Source organism: Neoarius graeffei, chromosome 8 (genome assembly GCF_027579695.1).
Source record: "Neoarius graeffei isolate fNeoGra1 chromosome 8, fNeoGra1.pri, whole genome shotgun sequence".
Taxonomy (NCBI): domain Eukaryota; kingdom Metazoa; phylum Chordata; class Actinopteri; order Siluriformes; family Ariidae; genus Neoarius; species Neoarius graeffei.
In genome coordinates, this window is record NC_083576.1 from 6,862,900 (window position 1) to 6,876,339 (window position 13,440).

Consider the following 13,440-nt stretch of genomic DNA (forward strand, 5'->3'; position numbering starts at 1 on the left):
AAACATTGTGATTAACTGTGTCAAATGCTTTCCTGAAATCCAGGAAGACAGCACCGACTACACCACCTCCATCAAGCTTAGATTTTATTTGTTCTATAAAGTAACAGAGGGCCGTTTCTGTTGAATGGTTTTTCCTAAATCCAAACTGCATAGGATGCAGCAGGAAACGGTCTTCTAAGTAGGCCATCAACTGGTTACACACAACTCTTTCAGTTACTTTAGAGATGGTGGGAAGAATGCAAATAGGCCTATAGTTGGTAACGTTGGTAACATCCCCAGATTTAAAAATGGGGGTTATTACTGTTGTCTTCCAGGCAACAGGAAAATAACTTTCTGTAATGGATAAATTGACCAAGTGGGTGATAGGGGTACAGAGTATATTTGCGTATTTTTTGACAAATGCACAATCACAGTCAAAAATATATTTTATTCTTATTCTTTTAAGTTCGTTTCTTAAGACACGTATTTTTAAGTATGTTACCTCGCTTGTTGACAGTTTCGGCGAACACTTCCGCCTTCTTCAAAACAGTCACCAGATGGCGAGTGGTGACGTGCCTTATCAGCTGATGTTACTCTATGGAGGCGTGAACGTCCCGCCCAATTTGACAGGTAGTCCACGCCTCCTGCTGTCAGGTCGCTGGCCCAGGACTGCGCTCCAGGTGTGTGACAGCGCGCACGCTCCCTCATCCCGGTTCATGGTCCTCTGCGCCCGCTTACGTATCTCCACTGCCTCCAAAATCCAACGCTGATATCTATTCTCTTCAGCGTGAATGACTCTGGCCTCTTCCCAATTCATAATATGATTTTGTCGTTTGCAGTGTTCTGAAATGGCTGATTTTAAGTTTTCTTGGCTTGCTTTTTCTTTTTCGGATCTTGTGAGTCTTTTTGTTTTTTCTTTTTCACATTCTAATTGGTGTTCTTTCCTGCGAGTGTGGAAGCATCTGCCCGTTTCACCAATATAGACTTTATTGCATGAACGGCAAGGGATTTCATAGATGATATTGCATTTATTGTCCAGTTGTATTTTATCTTTGGGGTGAACTAGCAGCTGTGAACTAGCAGGAGGCGTGGACTACCTGTCAAATTGGGCGGGACGTTCACGCCTCCATAGAGTAACATCAGCTGATAAGGCACGTCACCACTCGACATCTGGTGACTGTTTTGAAGAAGGCGGAAGTGTTCGCCGAAACTGTCAACAAGCGAGGTAACATACTTAAAAATACGTGTCTTAAGAAACGAACTTAAAAGAATAGTTATAATTATCAGACGTAATGAATTTTCACTACATAAAAATATATTTTGCCTTAGAATTTTTTAACTGCCTTAGGATTTTAGTTACAGAGGTTTCTGACACTTCTGACATGCGAAAGGATGACATATCATCTTTCACTAGTGTAATGGTTTTCTCTCTTGCACCAAAACCTAATGCAAGATCATAGACTGAGTTAATAAAATAATCATTGAACATAGAGGAAATTTGGACTTTATCCCTTATAAGGGTCCCCTGCACTAGCAATTCATACTCAGTATATTGTTTATTATTGTCTTTCTTAAGTACTCTATTAATATTTTTCCATGTTTTCCTTGTGTTCCCTTTTGATTCATTTATAATATTAATAAAGAAATTAGCTTTAGCCTTCCTCAAGTCATTAACAACTTTGTTACGTAGGGCCCGTTTACACGAGGACGCTGTCGGGTAAAAACGACTAAATATTTTATCAGAAGTGCCTTTCGTTTACACGGGGACGGCGTTTCCGAGGCTGAAAAACGGATAAAATTGAAAACGCCTTCCAAAGTGGATAAGTTAAAAACGGCCCCCGTTGCATATCCATCTAAACTACCCAATATGCGAAACTCTGCTCGGATCTGCTCATGTCGGGTACGCGTTTACGTCATACATATGTCATATACTGCACATGCCAGCCCGGGAAGTAAGAAAGTAAGTAAAAAAGTAAGAGCATGTCTGATTACATCGATCCAACGGACCTTCAAGCTGCTCCGTGTTTTAATGCAGTAGATGTGTTTTAATGCTCACCCGCCCGGCTGGAGCTCCTCAGTTTGGTGTCACCAAGTTACACACACACGCACGCGCGCGCCACCTATTCAAGCCGCTCGTGAAACCATAAACCCGAGACTGAAAACAAAACTTGCAGCCGAACAGGTTTATTTTGCTGAGATGGACACTGCCTTTTCTCTTCTTCACCGAAACAAGAGTGAGTGTTACTTAATAAAGGCAGATTAAAAGAGTTTCGGTTTGCTCCTGCTCCTCCCTCGAGCACTACAGTACCTCAGCCGGACCGGTGTTCTGTAAAGTTATCCTAGCAAGTTCTCATACAGACCGTTTTATTATTTAAAACAAGTCATTACAAATTATTTGACTCGGCCAAAGACTCGACCAATACGCACAAAACATAAAAATCGGCAAATGCGTGAAATTCTCACCGATTTTCTATCAGCCCAGCTGATCGGTGGGACAAAACTACTGTTAAATTTTCCTACCCTCCTGGATTTCGCGCATGTGTAGTAGGCTTGGTAGGATAACTTGACAGAACAGCGGCGCAGATGTGCAGATCAGACAAGACGGAAGATGTTGCACATGCGTGCAGACATAGCGGAGACATTTATGCATCACCGTATAGACGCAGATTTCTTCCTTGAAAACGGTCGTGTAGACGCGGAAAAAAGTGAGAACGAAAACGGACTTTCGCGTTTTTGTTTTATACCGTCCCCGTGTAAAGTGGGCCGTAGCTGTTGAAATGTTCTCCTGTCACATGCTAATCCAGAGTTAAGTGCAATTTTCAATGCATGATCCCTTTGACGCATTAAGGCCCAAACTTGCTCATCAACCCAAGGTAGATTTTGTTTTTTTTCTTGAGAATGTAACATATTTTTACTAAACTCACCTTTAATCCTATTAATAATAGCCATTAGGTTCTCAGAGGCATTTTCAAGGTCCCTGATTGACAGAATCGTGTTCCAATTTTGTTGCTTAAACTGACATTCAAATTCACTAATAAGCCTCTTAGGTATAATGTTAAATATTCTCCTTTCCTGTCGATACATAAACCTTTGTTTCATTAATTTCCTTGATAACAATGTTAAGTTATGGTCTGATATTCCAGTTAGAAAATGAAATGTTTTTGTTATTCTCTCAGGCTTATTACTAAATATCGAGTCAATTTGTGTTTGAGATGATAATGTAATTCTGGTGGGCCCTTGAATTAGTTGAGTGAAGTAAAACTGATTTGTTAAGTCTTTAAGTTTCTTTCGAACTGACTTACTAGCCCAGTTTATGTTAAAATCACCAAGTAAAATTATTTCTTTATTTGTGTTCATTTCCTTCAAAATGTTTCTTAAATGTTCATAAAACATAGTGTTTGATGAAGGTGGTCTATATATGCACATTACGGTGAATGACATGTTGGTGGATAAAGCCATTCTTATTGCCATGCATTCCAGGTCCGTGCACTTAATTTCAATTTCATTACAATTTCTGGAATCTTTAACATACATCAACAGACCACCTCCTCTACCAGATATTCGGTCTTTTCTAAAAATGTTAAAACCAGGCACTCGGTATGCAACGTCAGATGACGAGTCTGCCAGCCATGATTCGGTCAGACAAAGAAAATCAAGATTTGAGTCCATTAATAATTTTTCCAATTGATCAGTTTTTGATGCGACGCTTCGGATGTTTAAATGTCCTCCTAGCAGCCCCTTGGGCTTTGCGCGCAGGTCCCACAGAACTTTTGCATGGTTCATTGTTTGGAAAAACAGGAAATTGCACCGTTTATGAATGGACAGTTTATCACACACTTTGTTGAATGGGGGGACTATTCCATTTCCATTTGCCGGTGTAACGTTCAAAGGAAGAGGTGGCAGAAGTTTATAATTTTGTTGCACGTTCATCAAATTACCAGAGGTGTCAACAGTACCTTGTCTGATGGTTGTAGCAGCAGCAGACTCCGTGTCACCACTACAGCTGATGGGCCCAGGGTTTTGGTGGATATCCCCTGCAAGTAGTAGCGTCATGACGAGGTAACCGAGAGATCTTCTCAGTTGTAGGGATGATCTTTCTTTCTCCCTGGTTCGGATCTGCCTTGTCGGGGGAGCCGCATTTCCATGATTTAAAATCACGGAGTACGAGACGTATTGACTCCGCGGATCAAAGGTAACAAGTTGTTGCTGGTTTGTTGTTATCCAACAACAACGGATAGACAAAACTAGCACTGTAACGATGTAGCTTACAATTATGGCCGACTGTATCAAATCACTTATCAACTTGCGCTGTTTATGTTTAATTATGAAACACAAACCCGTCTGTAGTGGCGTTTTCGGCACCTGCCTTGCGACGTAAGCGTTCCGCCATCTTGTCAGTGAAGCTCGTCTTCACAAGCGTCTGCTTTTAATGCAGTGTCTCCTGAGGGCCTGAAGATCACAGGCATCCAATGTCAGTTTTCAGCCTTGTCTCGCACAGAAAAGTTGTCATTGGATCTTCGCATGAGCTCCGATGTGTGATGTCACGTTGTCTTGACAACATGCAATATTGTAACAATACAATAAGTGATATGATAATATTGCATGCCATCAATAAACCAACGAAACAATCTCTTTCTGAAACAAATCGCAAACGTTGATATTTCCACGACCTTCTCTGATGATGCTATATGATTAGAGTTCCACACAGTATTCATTTTGTTGAGGGCAGTCCAGGCTTCAGCAATACGAATGCTGAGGTCTTTTTTACTGGACGCTATTTCAATACCAAGGAAACAGAAAGATTTAATGTGTTCAGTGGCTTCACCTGCTAGGGTTTACATTGAGCCTTGTTGGTTGAAACACATGTATTTCGTTTTTGAGGCATTGACATGTAGACCAACATCTTGGGCGGCGGTTTCTAGTTGGTGTAAGAGCATCGTAGCATCGGCGATGATATCGACCATGTGTAATACATGTAAGATAAGCGATACACTAACAATATTGCATGCTGTCAAACCAAATGAATGAATGAAACCCATTGGAAGGGAATAGAACACATGTTTTTATTCCATTGAAAAAGTGTCCTGTATATAATAATAATAATAATAATAATAATAATAATAATAATAATCTCATTATCTCTAGCCGCTTTATCCTGTTGTACAGGGTCGCAGGCAAGTTGGAGCCTATCCCAGCTGACTACGGGCGAAAGGCGGGGTACACCCTGGACAAGTCGCCAGGTCATCACAGGGCTGACACATAGACACAGACAACCATTCACACTCACATTCACACCTACGGTCAATTTAGAGTCACCAACATTTCCAAACTAAGAGGACTTCATCTCATCTCATCTCATTATCTCTAGCCGCTTTATCCTTCTACAGGGTCGCAGGCAAGCTGGAGCCTATCCCAGCTGACTATGGGCGAAAGGCGGGGTACACCCTGGACAAGTCGCCAGGTCATCACAGGGCTGACACATAGACACAGACAACCATTCACACTCACATTCACACCTACGCTCAATTTAGAGTCACCAACATTTCCAAACTAAGAGGACTTATGTCAAAAAATGATTTGGAAAAACTAATACATGCCTTCATCTCTAGTAGGGTTGATTACTGCAATGGCCTTTTCACAGGCTTGCCAAAAAAGACCATCAAACGACTTCAGCTGGTTCAAAATGCAGCGGCGAGGGTTCTCACACGAACAAAAAGAACAGAGCACATTACCCCAATTCTAAGGTCCCTTCACTGGCTTCCAGTAAGCTACAGAATTGACTTTAAAGTATTGCTGCTGGTGTACAAATCTCTAAATGGTACAGGGCCCAATTACCTCTCTGATATGTTGCAGCGGCCTAACCCAATCAGATCTACCAGATCAAAACAGAAAAATTTACTATTAAAACCAGTTGTTAAAACAAAGTGTGGTGAAGCAGCTTTTAGCTACTATGCAGTACAGCTATGGAACCAACTCCCAGAGGACATTAAAAATGCTCCTGCTGTTGGCAGCTTCAAATCTAGGTTAAAGACCAAGCTGTTTTCAGATGCTTTCTGTTAAATAATTAATATTTTTTACATTTTTTATAATCTTTACTTTCTCTGTATGTTTTAAATTTACTTTAATTTTATTCTATTTTATTCCGCTGGTTTCTTTTTCTCCTTTTTTCTTTTTGGCATTTTATTATTTTATTTCTACTATTGTTTAATTCTTATTTTCTTTTAATTCTTTTAATTCTTTTAATTAATTGTTTTAGATTAAAAATAAAATTATTTTATGTAATTTTATTTCTCTATTGTTTACTGTTTCTGTTTTTGCTTCTGTAAAGCACATTGAACTGCCATTGTGTATGAAATGTGCTATATAAATAAACTTGCCTTACCAGTTAACCTAACCTGCATGTCTTTGGACTGTGGGGGAAACCAGAGCAAACCCACGCGGACACGGGGAAAACATGCAAACTCCACACAGAAAGGCCCTCGCCGGCCACGGGGCTCGAACCCAGACCTTCTTGCTGTGAGGCAATAGCGCTAACCACTACACCACCGTGCCGCCCAATAATAATAATAAAGTATAAAGTGTCAACTTACTGAGTCCAATTGCTGTAGCGAGCTTGATTGCGAGCTCAGGTACGCCACACGGCATAAAAATCGGCTCCAACACGTACCGGCCGAATGCCAGGGAAATCACAGCCATTCCTGCAGGCCTGGAAGAAGAAACGGAAACAATGTATTAAGCGCAGACGCACAGGCTTATCTGGGTTTTGAAGTTTAATCAGAACGGAACATGTTCTCTTCATCATCTTTATCTTTATTCCCAACAGGAACAATTAGAGGCTGTGTATCATAGATATGGCTTGCTTCCGAAATAAAATACTCGGATACAATCGAATGTGAAGGAAATTAACAACAGCATTTTAAATACTGCTGTCTCTTCAAGACCTACAGACCATCTTTGGAAACGGTTTATGGTTGTGATGTCATTACAGTGACCACATTTGCATATGTAAATCTCTGAAGCAAAAATGCGACAAAAAAATATGGTTGTTACTGTTCCTCGCTACCAGGAAGCAAATGGATCCGAACATTCTTCCAAAGGATCCTGAGTGTTGCATTATCTTAGTGGCTAAACATTTAATCCTGAACTGTTATTATGATTTTTTTTTATTAATTTATTTATTTTTTAGAAGGTTGGATAGAATTACTCCTTAATAACAGCTCATTCTCAGGTATATTGAGTTTCATGGCAAACCCACAACCCTGAAGTGAACAATTTCATCTTAAGCTTTCATCTGTTAATAAATTACACATAAACACTCATTAACAGGAAGCTCTATCAGCGCTTTGGATGATCTCCTAGCCGTGTGTAAGATTAAAAAGTCATGACATTGATAACACCGTTATCTGTTTATTTTTATATATAAATAAATGTGTTTGTTAAAAGACAGTTCTTCATGTCTTAAAGTAATGATGGATGTCGTTTTTTCGTTACTTCATTGTTCGGTTCTTGACATAATTCATTAGATTAGATTAGATAAGATTAGATAGAACTTTATTGATCCCTTTGCGCGGGTTCCCTCAGGGAAATTAAAATTCCAGCAGCATCATTACAGGATAAACAGAGAATAGAAAATAGAGAAAAACTTCGAGATAAATTCAGTTAAATTAAGTATTTACATATACAAATATAAAAAAGAATAAGATACGGGGGAAGAAAGAAAAAAAAAAAGCCAGCAAGAGAGGTATTGCACATTATACTGCACATTTATATTGCACATTGTCCAGTGTTGCTTATTGTCAGGCTAGGCTAGGCTACTGCTCCTTCCCGTCCTCTGTCCTCCTGTTACCCCTCCTCCCCCCCAGAGAGGAGTTGTACAGTCTGATGGCGTGAGGGACAAAGGAGTTTTTGAGTCTGTTCGTCCTGCACTTGGGAAGGAGCATTCTGTCACTGAACAGGCTCCTCTGGTTGCTGATGACGGTGTGCAGAGGGTGACTGGCATCGTCCATGATGCTCAGTATTTTGTCCATAGTCCTCTTCGCCACCATGACCAGAGAGTCCAACTTCATGCCGACCACAGAGCCGGCCAGCCTGATCAGTTTGTCCAGCCTGGATGTGTCCTTCTTGGATGTGCTGCCCCCCAGCACACCATGGTGTAAAACAGGACACGACACTGGAGACCACACACTGATAGAACATCCACAGGAGTTTCCTGCAGATGTTAAAGGACCGCAGCCTCCTAAGGAAGTATAGCCTGCTCTGTCCCTTCCTGTACAAGTGGTTGGTGTTGCAAGTCCAGTCCAGCTTGCTGTCCAGCCACAGCCCGAGGTACTTATAGGAATCCACAGCCTCCACCTCGACTCCCTTGATCAGAACTGGTCGTGACCTTGGTCTGGACCTCCCATACTGTACAGATTACTTCAGCTGTGGTATGGAAAAGGGCTATTTTTTTTCAGAGAGTATTGTTATTATTTACTGTTTGCAAGAATGCAAGAAATTCATCCACTAATTAACTTCTGACGAGGCACAACTGTCAATAGCCCCCAAGCCAAACTACACCATTACTTGTTTACCACAATGCATTATGGGGGATAGCCGGGATCGGGAATTGTGCGATATAGCGGATGTTAGATTAATTTTACATGAGAGAGATGTGAGACATCTATCAGCCACCTACAATGCAGCCATCAGCATTCTGATTCGGATTCTATGATGATCCATGAGAGGATAAATACTTGATACTCCCTATTAGACAGACAGAACTGAGGATGCCTTTCGGACGAGAGGCGAAACGTCTTCAAGACTTTTCAAGCAAGTCCAGTTGCTCTCTTCTACCAACCACAGATTACTATGTACCTGAATGACTGAGTATCTTCACAGATATGTTTCTACGCACTTTGGGATGAGTTCCCTTCGACTGGTGCGGGAGTATGAGAGGACTTCCAGAAAACTGGCGGACATCTTAGCCAGAGAGGATCGTTCATTTTTGTCAACCTGGAACGACCATCACTGAACAGAGGTGGGTGTCTATGACATCTATCAGCCACCTACAATGCAGCCATCAGCATTCTGATTCGGATTCTATGATGATCCATGAGAGGATAAATACTTGATACTCCCTATTAGACAGACAGAACTGAGGATGCCTTTCGAATGAGAGGCGAAACGTCTTCAAGACTTTTCAAGCAAGTCCAGTTGCTCTCTTCAACCAACCACAGATTGTGAGAGGAGCGATTTTGCCATGCTCTGTCATGAAAGACAATGAAATTGGTGATTTAAAGAGGTGGAGAACATGTTGAGGGTTTACAGTAGGAATATCGGAATCCAAATCAAGCTTGATGAGAAGCTCAGAGTCTAGACCAAGTCTACAACACTGTACAACAACAACATCATCAAATCTCAGAATGTCTTATCAAAAACATTTATAAATGAGCGATTAGTGAAATAAAACCTGATGTGAATTCAAGTACCCGGGGTCAACTGTGCAGGAAAATGGGGGCTGCGATAGTGAGGTGAGAAAGAGAGTGCAGGCAGGGTGGAGCAGTTGGAGAAGGATTTCGGGAGTCATTTGTGATCGGAAAGTCCCAGCAAAAGTGAAAGGTAAGATGGATAAGACAGTAGTGAGACCAGCTGTGATGTACGGATTGGAGACCGTACCCTTAACGAAGAGACAGGAGGCAAAGTTGGAGGTGGCGGAGTTGAGGATGTTAAGGTTTGCGATGGGAGGTTGGACAGGATAAGGAACGAGCACATCAGAGGGACAGCACATGTGGAGAGCTTGGGAATTAAGCTAAGAGAGATGAGACTGAGATGGTATGGGCACATCCTGAGAAGAGATGCAGAGCATGTTGGAAGGAGAATGTTGAGGATGGAGCTGCCAGGCACACGAAAACGAGGAAGGCCAAAGAGGAGATACACGGATGTGACGAGAGAGGACATGAAAGTGGCAGGTGTGGTAGAGAAGGATGCAGAAGACAGGGAGCAATGGAGACGAAAGATCCTCTGTGGCGACCCCTAATCGGGAGCAGCCAAAAGAAGAAAAAGAAGAAGAGTTAAATAAAACTTGATATTAGGAAACATTACAAAAAAAAAAAAGAATAAATAAATAAAAAACTTTGGAAGCCCACTGATCTGCTGTCTCATGTTCAGTATAAATGCATTTTCTTCAGTGAGGTACACTGAACATTATCCATACCCGAAAGAGAACCCTTCGTGGTTTGGGAGTTTTATCGGTCCGACAGGCTTGTTCGGCTGCCGAGTGCTTCGGCACGTTGAGAGGCAAAGGCCGAAGAATCTTTCTTTGTTTTACAGGTTTTGGAATATCGCTAGTTTCAGACGATGAACAGTGTTGATTGTTATAATCATCTATAACCGAAGGCCGTTCCTCAGACCATGGAAATATTGCTGGGTCACAGTTTAAGTCTGTTTTTTTCCCACCAGAGAAATGCAAGCTACAAACACTCGTCCATTTCGATTCAGTTTGAAGGTTTTCATTGCAGATTAAACTAATCCATTTCTTTCTTCTTAACTGGCAGCTGATAAAAGCTCAAACTAGGTGTTCTTTTTCTTGTGACGACACAGTAAGGCACACAGCAATTCACTTTTTTACCCGAACCCGTAACTATGTCATCGTGTGTTCATGCGTTATAGGTGATCCCTGGAGTCAGGACAGCATGTACTCTTTACTTTCGCCTTTGTTGAACACTGCATTGTTGTGTCTAACTGGGTTTAACCCTGAACTGTTATCATTATTTTTTTAAGAACAGCTCATTCTCAAGGACAACCCCGATTCCAAAAAAAGTTGGGACAAAGTAAATAAAAAAAGTTTTATTTATAGGTGATCCCTGGAGTCAGGACAGCATGTACCGTTTACTTTCGCCTTTGTTGAACACTGCATTGTTGTGTCTAACTGGGTTTAACCCTGAACTGTTATTATTATTTTTTAAAGAACAGCTCATTCTCAAGTACAACCCCAATTCCAAAAAAAGTTGGGACATTGTAAATAAAAACGGAATGCAATAATTTACAAATCTCAAAAACTGATATTGTATTCACAATAGAACATAGACAACATATCAAATGTCGAAAGTGAGACATTTTGAAATTTCATGCCAAATATTGGCTCATTTCAAATTTCATGACAGCAACACATCTCAAAAAAGTTGGGACAGGGGCAATAAGAGGCTGGAAAAGTTAAAGATACAAAAAAGGAACAGCTGGAGGACCAAATTGCAACTCATTAGGTCAACTGGCAATAGGTCATTAACATGACTGGGTATAAAAAGAGCATCTTGGAGTGGCAGCGGCTCTCAGAAGTAAAGATGGGAAGAGGATCACCAATCCCCCTAATTCTGCGCCGACAAATAGTGGAGCAATATCAGAAAGGAGTTCGACAGTGTAAAATTGCAAAGAGTTTGAACATATCATCATCTACAGTGCATAATATCATCAAAAGATTCAGAGAATCTGGAAGAATCTCTGTGCGTAAGGGTCAAGGCCGGAAAACCATACTGGGTGCCCGTGATCTTCGGGCCCTTAGACGGCACTGCATCACATACAGGCATGCTTCTGTATTGGAAATCACAAAATGGGCTCAGGAATATTTCCAGAGAACATTATCTGTGAACACAATTCACTGTGCCATCCGCCGTTGCCAGCTAAAACTCTATAGTTCAAAGAAGAAGCCGTATCTAAACATGATCCAGAAGTGCAGACGTCTTCTCTGGGCCAAGGCTCATTTAAAATGGACTGTGGCAAAGTGGAAAACTGTTCTGTGGTCAGACGAATCAAAATTTGAAGTTCTTTATGGAAATCAGGGACGCCGTGTCATTCGGACTAAAGAGGAGAAGGACGACCCAAGTTGTTATCAGCGCTCAGTTCAGAAGCCTGCATCTCTGATGGTATGGGGTTGCATTAGTGTGTGTGGCATGGGCAGCTTACACATCTGGAAAGACACCATCAATGCTGAAAGGTATATCCAGGTTCTAGAGCAACATATGCTCCCATCCAGACGACGTCTCTTTCAGGGAAGACCTTGCATTTTCCAACATGACAACGCCAAACCACATACTGCATCAATTACAGCATCATGGCTGCGTAGAAGAAGGGTCCGGGTACTGAACTGGCCAGCCTGCAGTCCAGATCTTTCACCCATAGAAAACATTTGGCGCATCATAAAACGGAAGATACGACAAAAAAGACCTAAGACAGTTGAGCAACTAGAATCCTACATTAGACAAGAATGGGTTAACATTCCTATCCCTAAACTTGAGCAACTTGTCTCCTCAGTCCCCAGACGTTTACAGACTGTTGTAAAGAGAAAAGGGGATGTCTCACAGTGGTAAACATGGCCTTGTCCCAACTTTTTTGAGATGTGTTGTTGTCATGAAATTTAAAATCACCTAATTTTTCTCTTTAAATGATACATTTTCTCAGTTTAAACATTTGATATGTCATCTATGTTCTATTCTGAATAAAATATGGAATTTTGAAACTTCCACATCATTGCATTCCGTTTTTATTTACAATTTGTACTTTGCCCCAACTTTTTTGGAATCGGGGTTGTATACTGAGTTTCATGGCAAACCCACAACCCTGAAGTGAACAATTTCATCTTAATCTTTCATCTGTTAAGAAATTACACATAAACACTCATTAACAGGAAGCTTTATCAGCGCTTTGGATGATCTCCTAGCCGTGTGTAAGATTAAAAAGTCATGACTTTGATAACAGTGTTAACTGTTTGTTATTTTTATATATAAATAAATGTATGTCATGGCCTAATGGTTGAAAAGCAGCCATGGGACCAGAAGGTTGCTGGTTTGAAGCAGAACTCTGTGCTGTTTGTTTAAACTGGTCTATTCCTAAATGAGGAACAGCTGCCTCTGGTGTTTTTGGTGCATTCCGGCTAGACAAGAGCAGGAAGTAGATCTAGACCTCATTATTTCCTTTGTCACTGATACTTTTATGAGTTGCAATGAATAAACCGGACACTCCCTAAAGATAAGGAAATTTTAACATGTGTACTGATATAATTTATAATCTGGAAACAGCATATTTATAAAGTGACTGCATTTCCATGACTTAGCACTTCTAATTCTTTCTTAAGGTGAGGCGTTTATAAAACGCGTCCCTTTTTTGTTATCACGCTACGTATTTTGCAGCGTTGTGGGCTTCTGCTCCGTGGATGCGTTAAGAATATATCTGCAAAAGGAACTTCATTTTATTTTCCGAGCCACGCTTCCAGACCCGGCAGCAAGCACAAATTATTTCATAAAACTGTTTACAAGGTTTTAATACACTCCAGTTCGAATGCAAGACCATTACTGTTCTGCTACAGGCAATTCAAGCAACTTTAGTGCACAGCCACTGTGAAAACACAATACGCACAAATCAAAGCATTTGATATCATGCTGATTGATTTGCAGAGTCTAGAATGTACTGTAAGCTTTCTCAGGATGTGCC

General features: G+C 41.0%; 1 protein-coding gene across 1 annotated transcript in view; it reads right to left on the minus strand.

The window, feature by feature from the left end:
* slc7a11 (solute carrier family 7 member 11) overlaps window positions 1–13,440 on the minus strand; it is a 64,762-nt gene that overhangs the window by 32,558 nt on the left and 18,764 nt on the right. Inside the window, exon 3 of the mRNA XM_060927232.1 lies at window positions 6,570–6,685. Coding sequence (XP_060783215.1) covers window positions 6,570–6,685 — 116 coding nt within the window. The remainder of the gene's footprint in view (window positions 1–6,569; window positions 6,686–13,440) is intronic.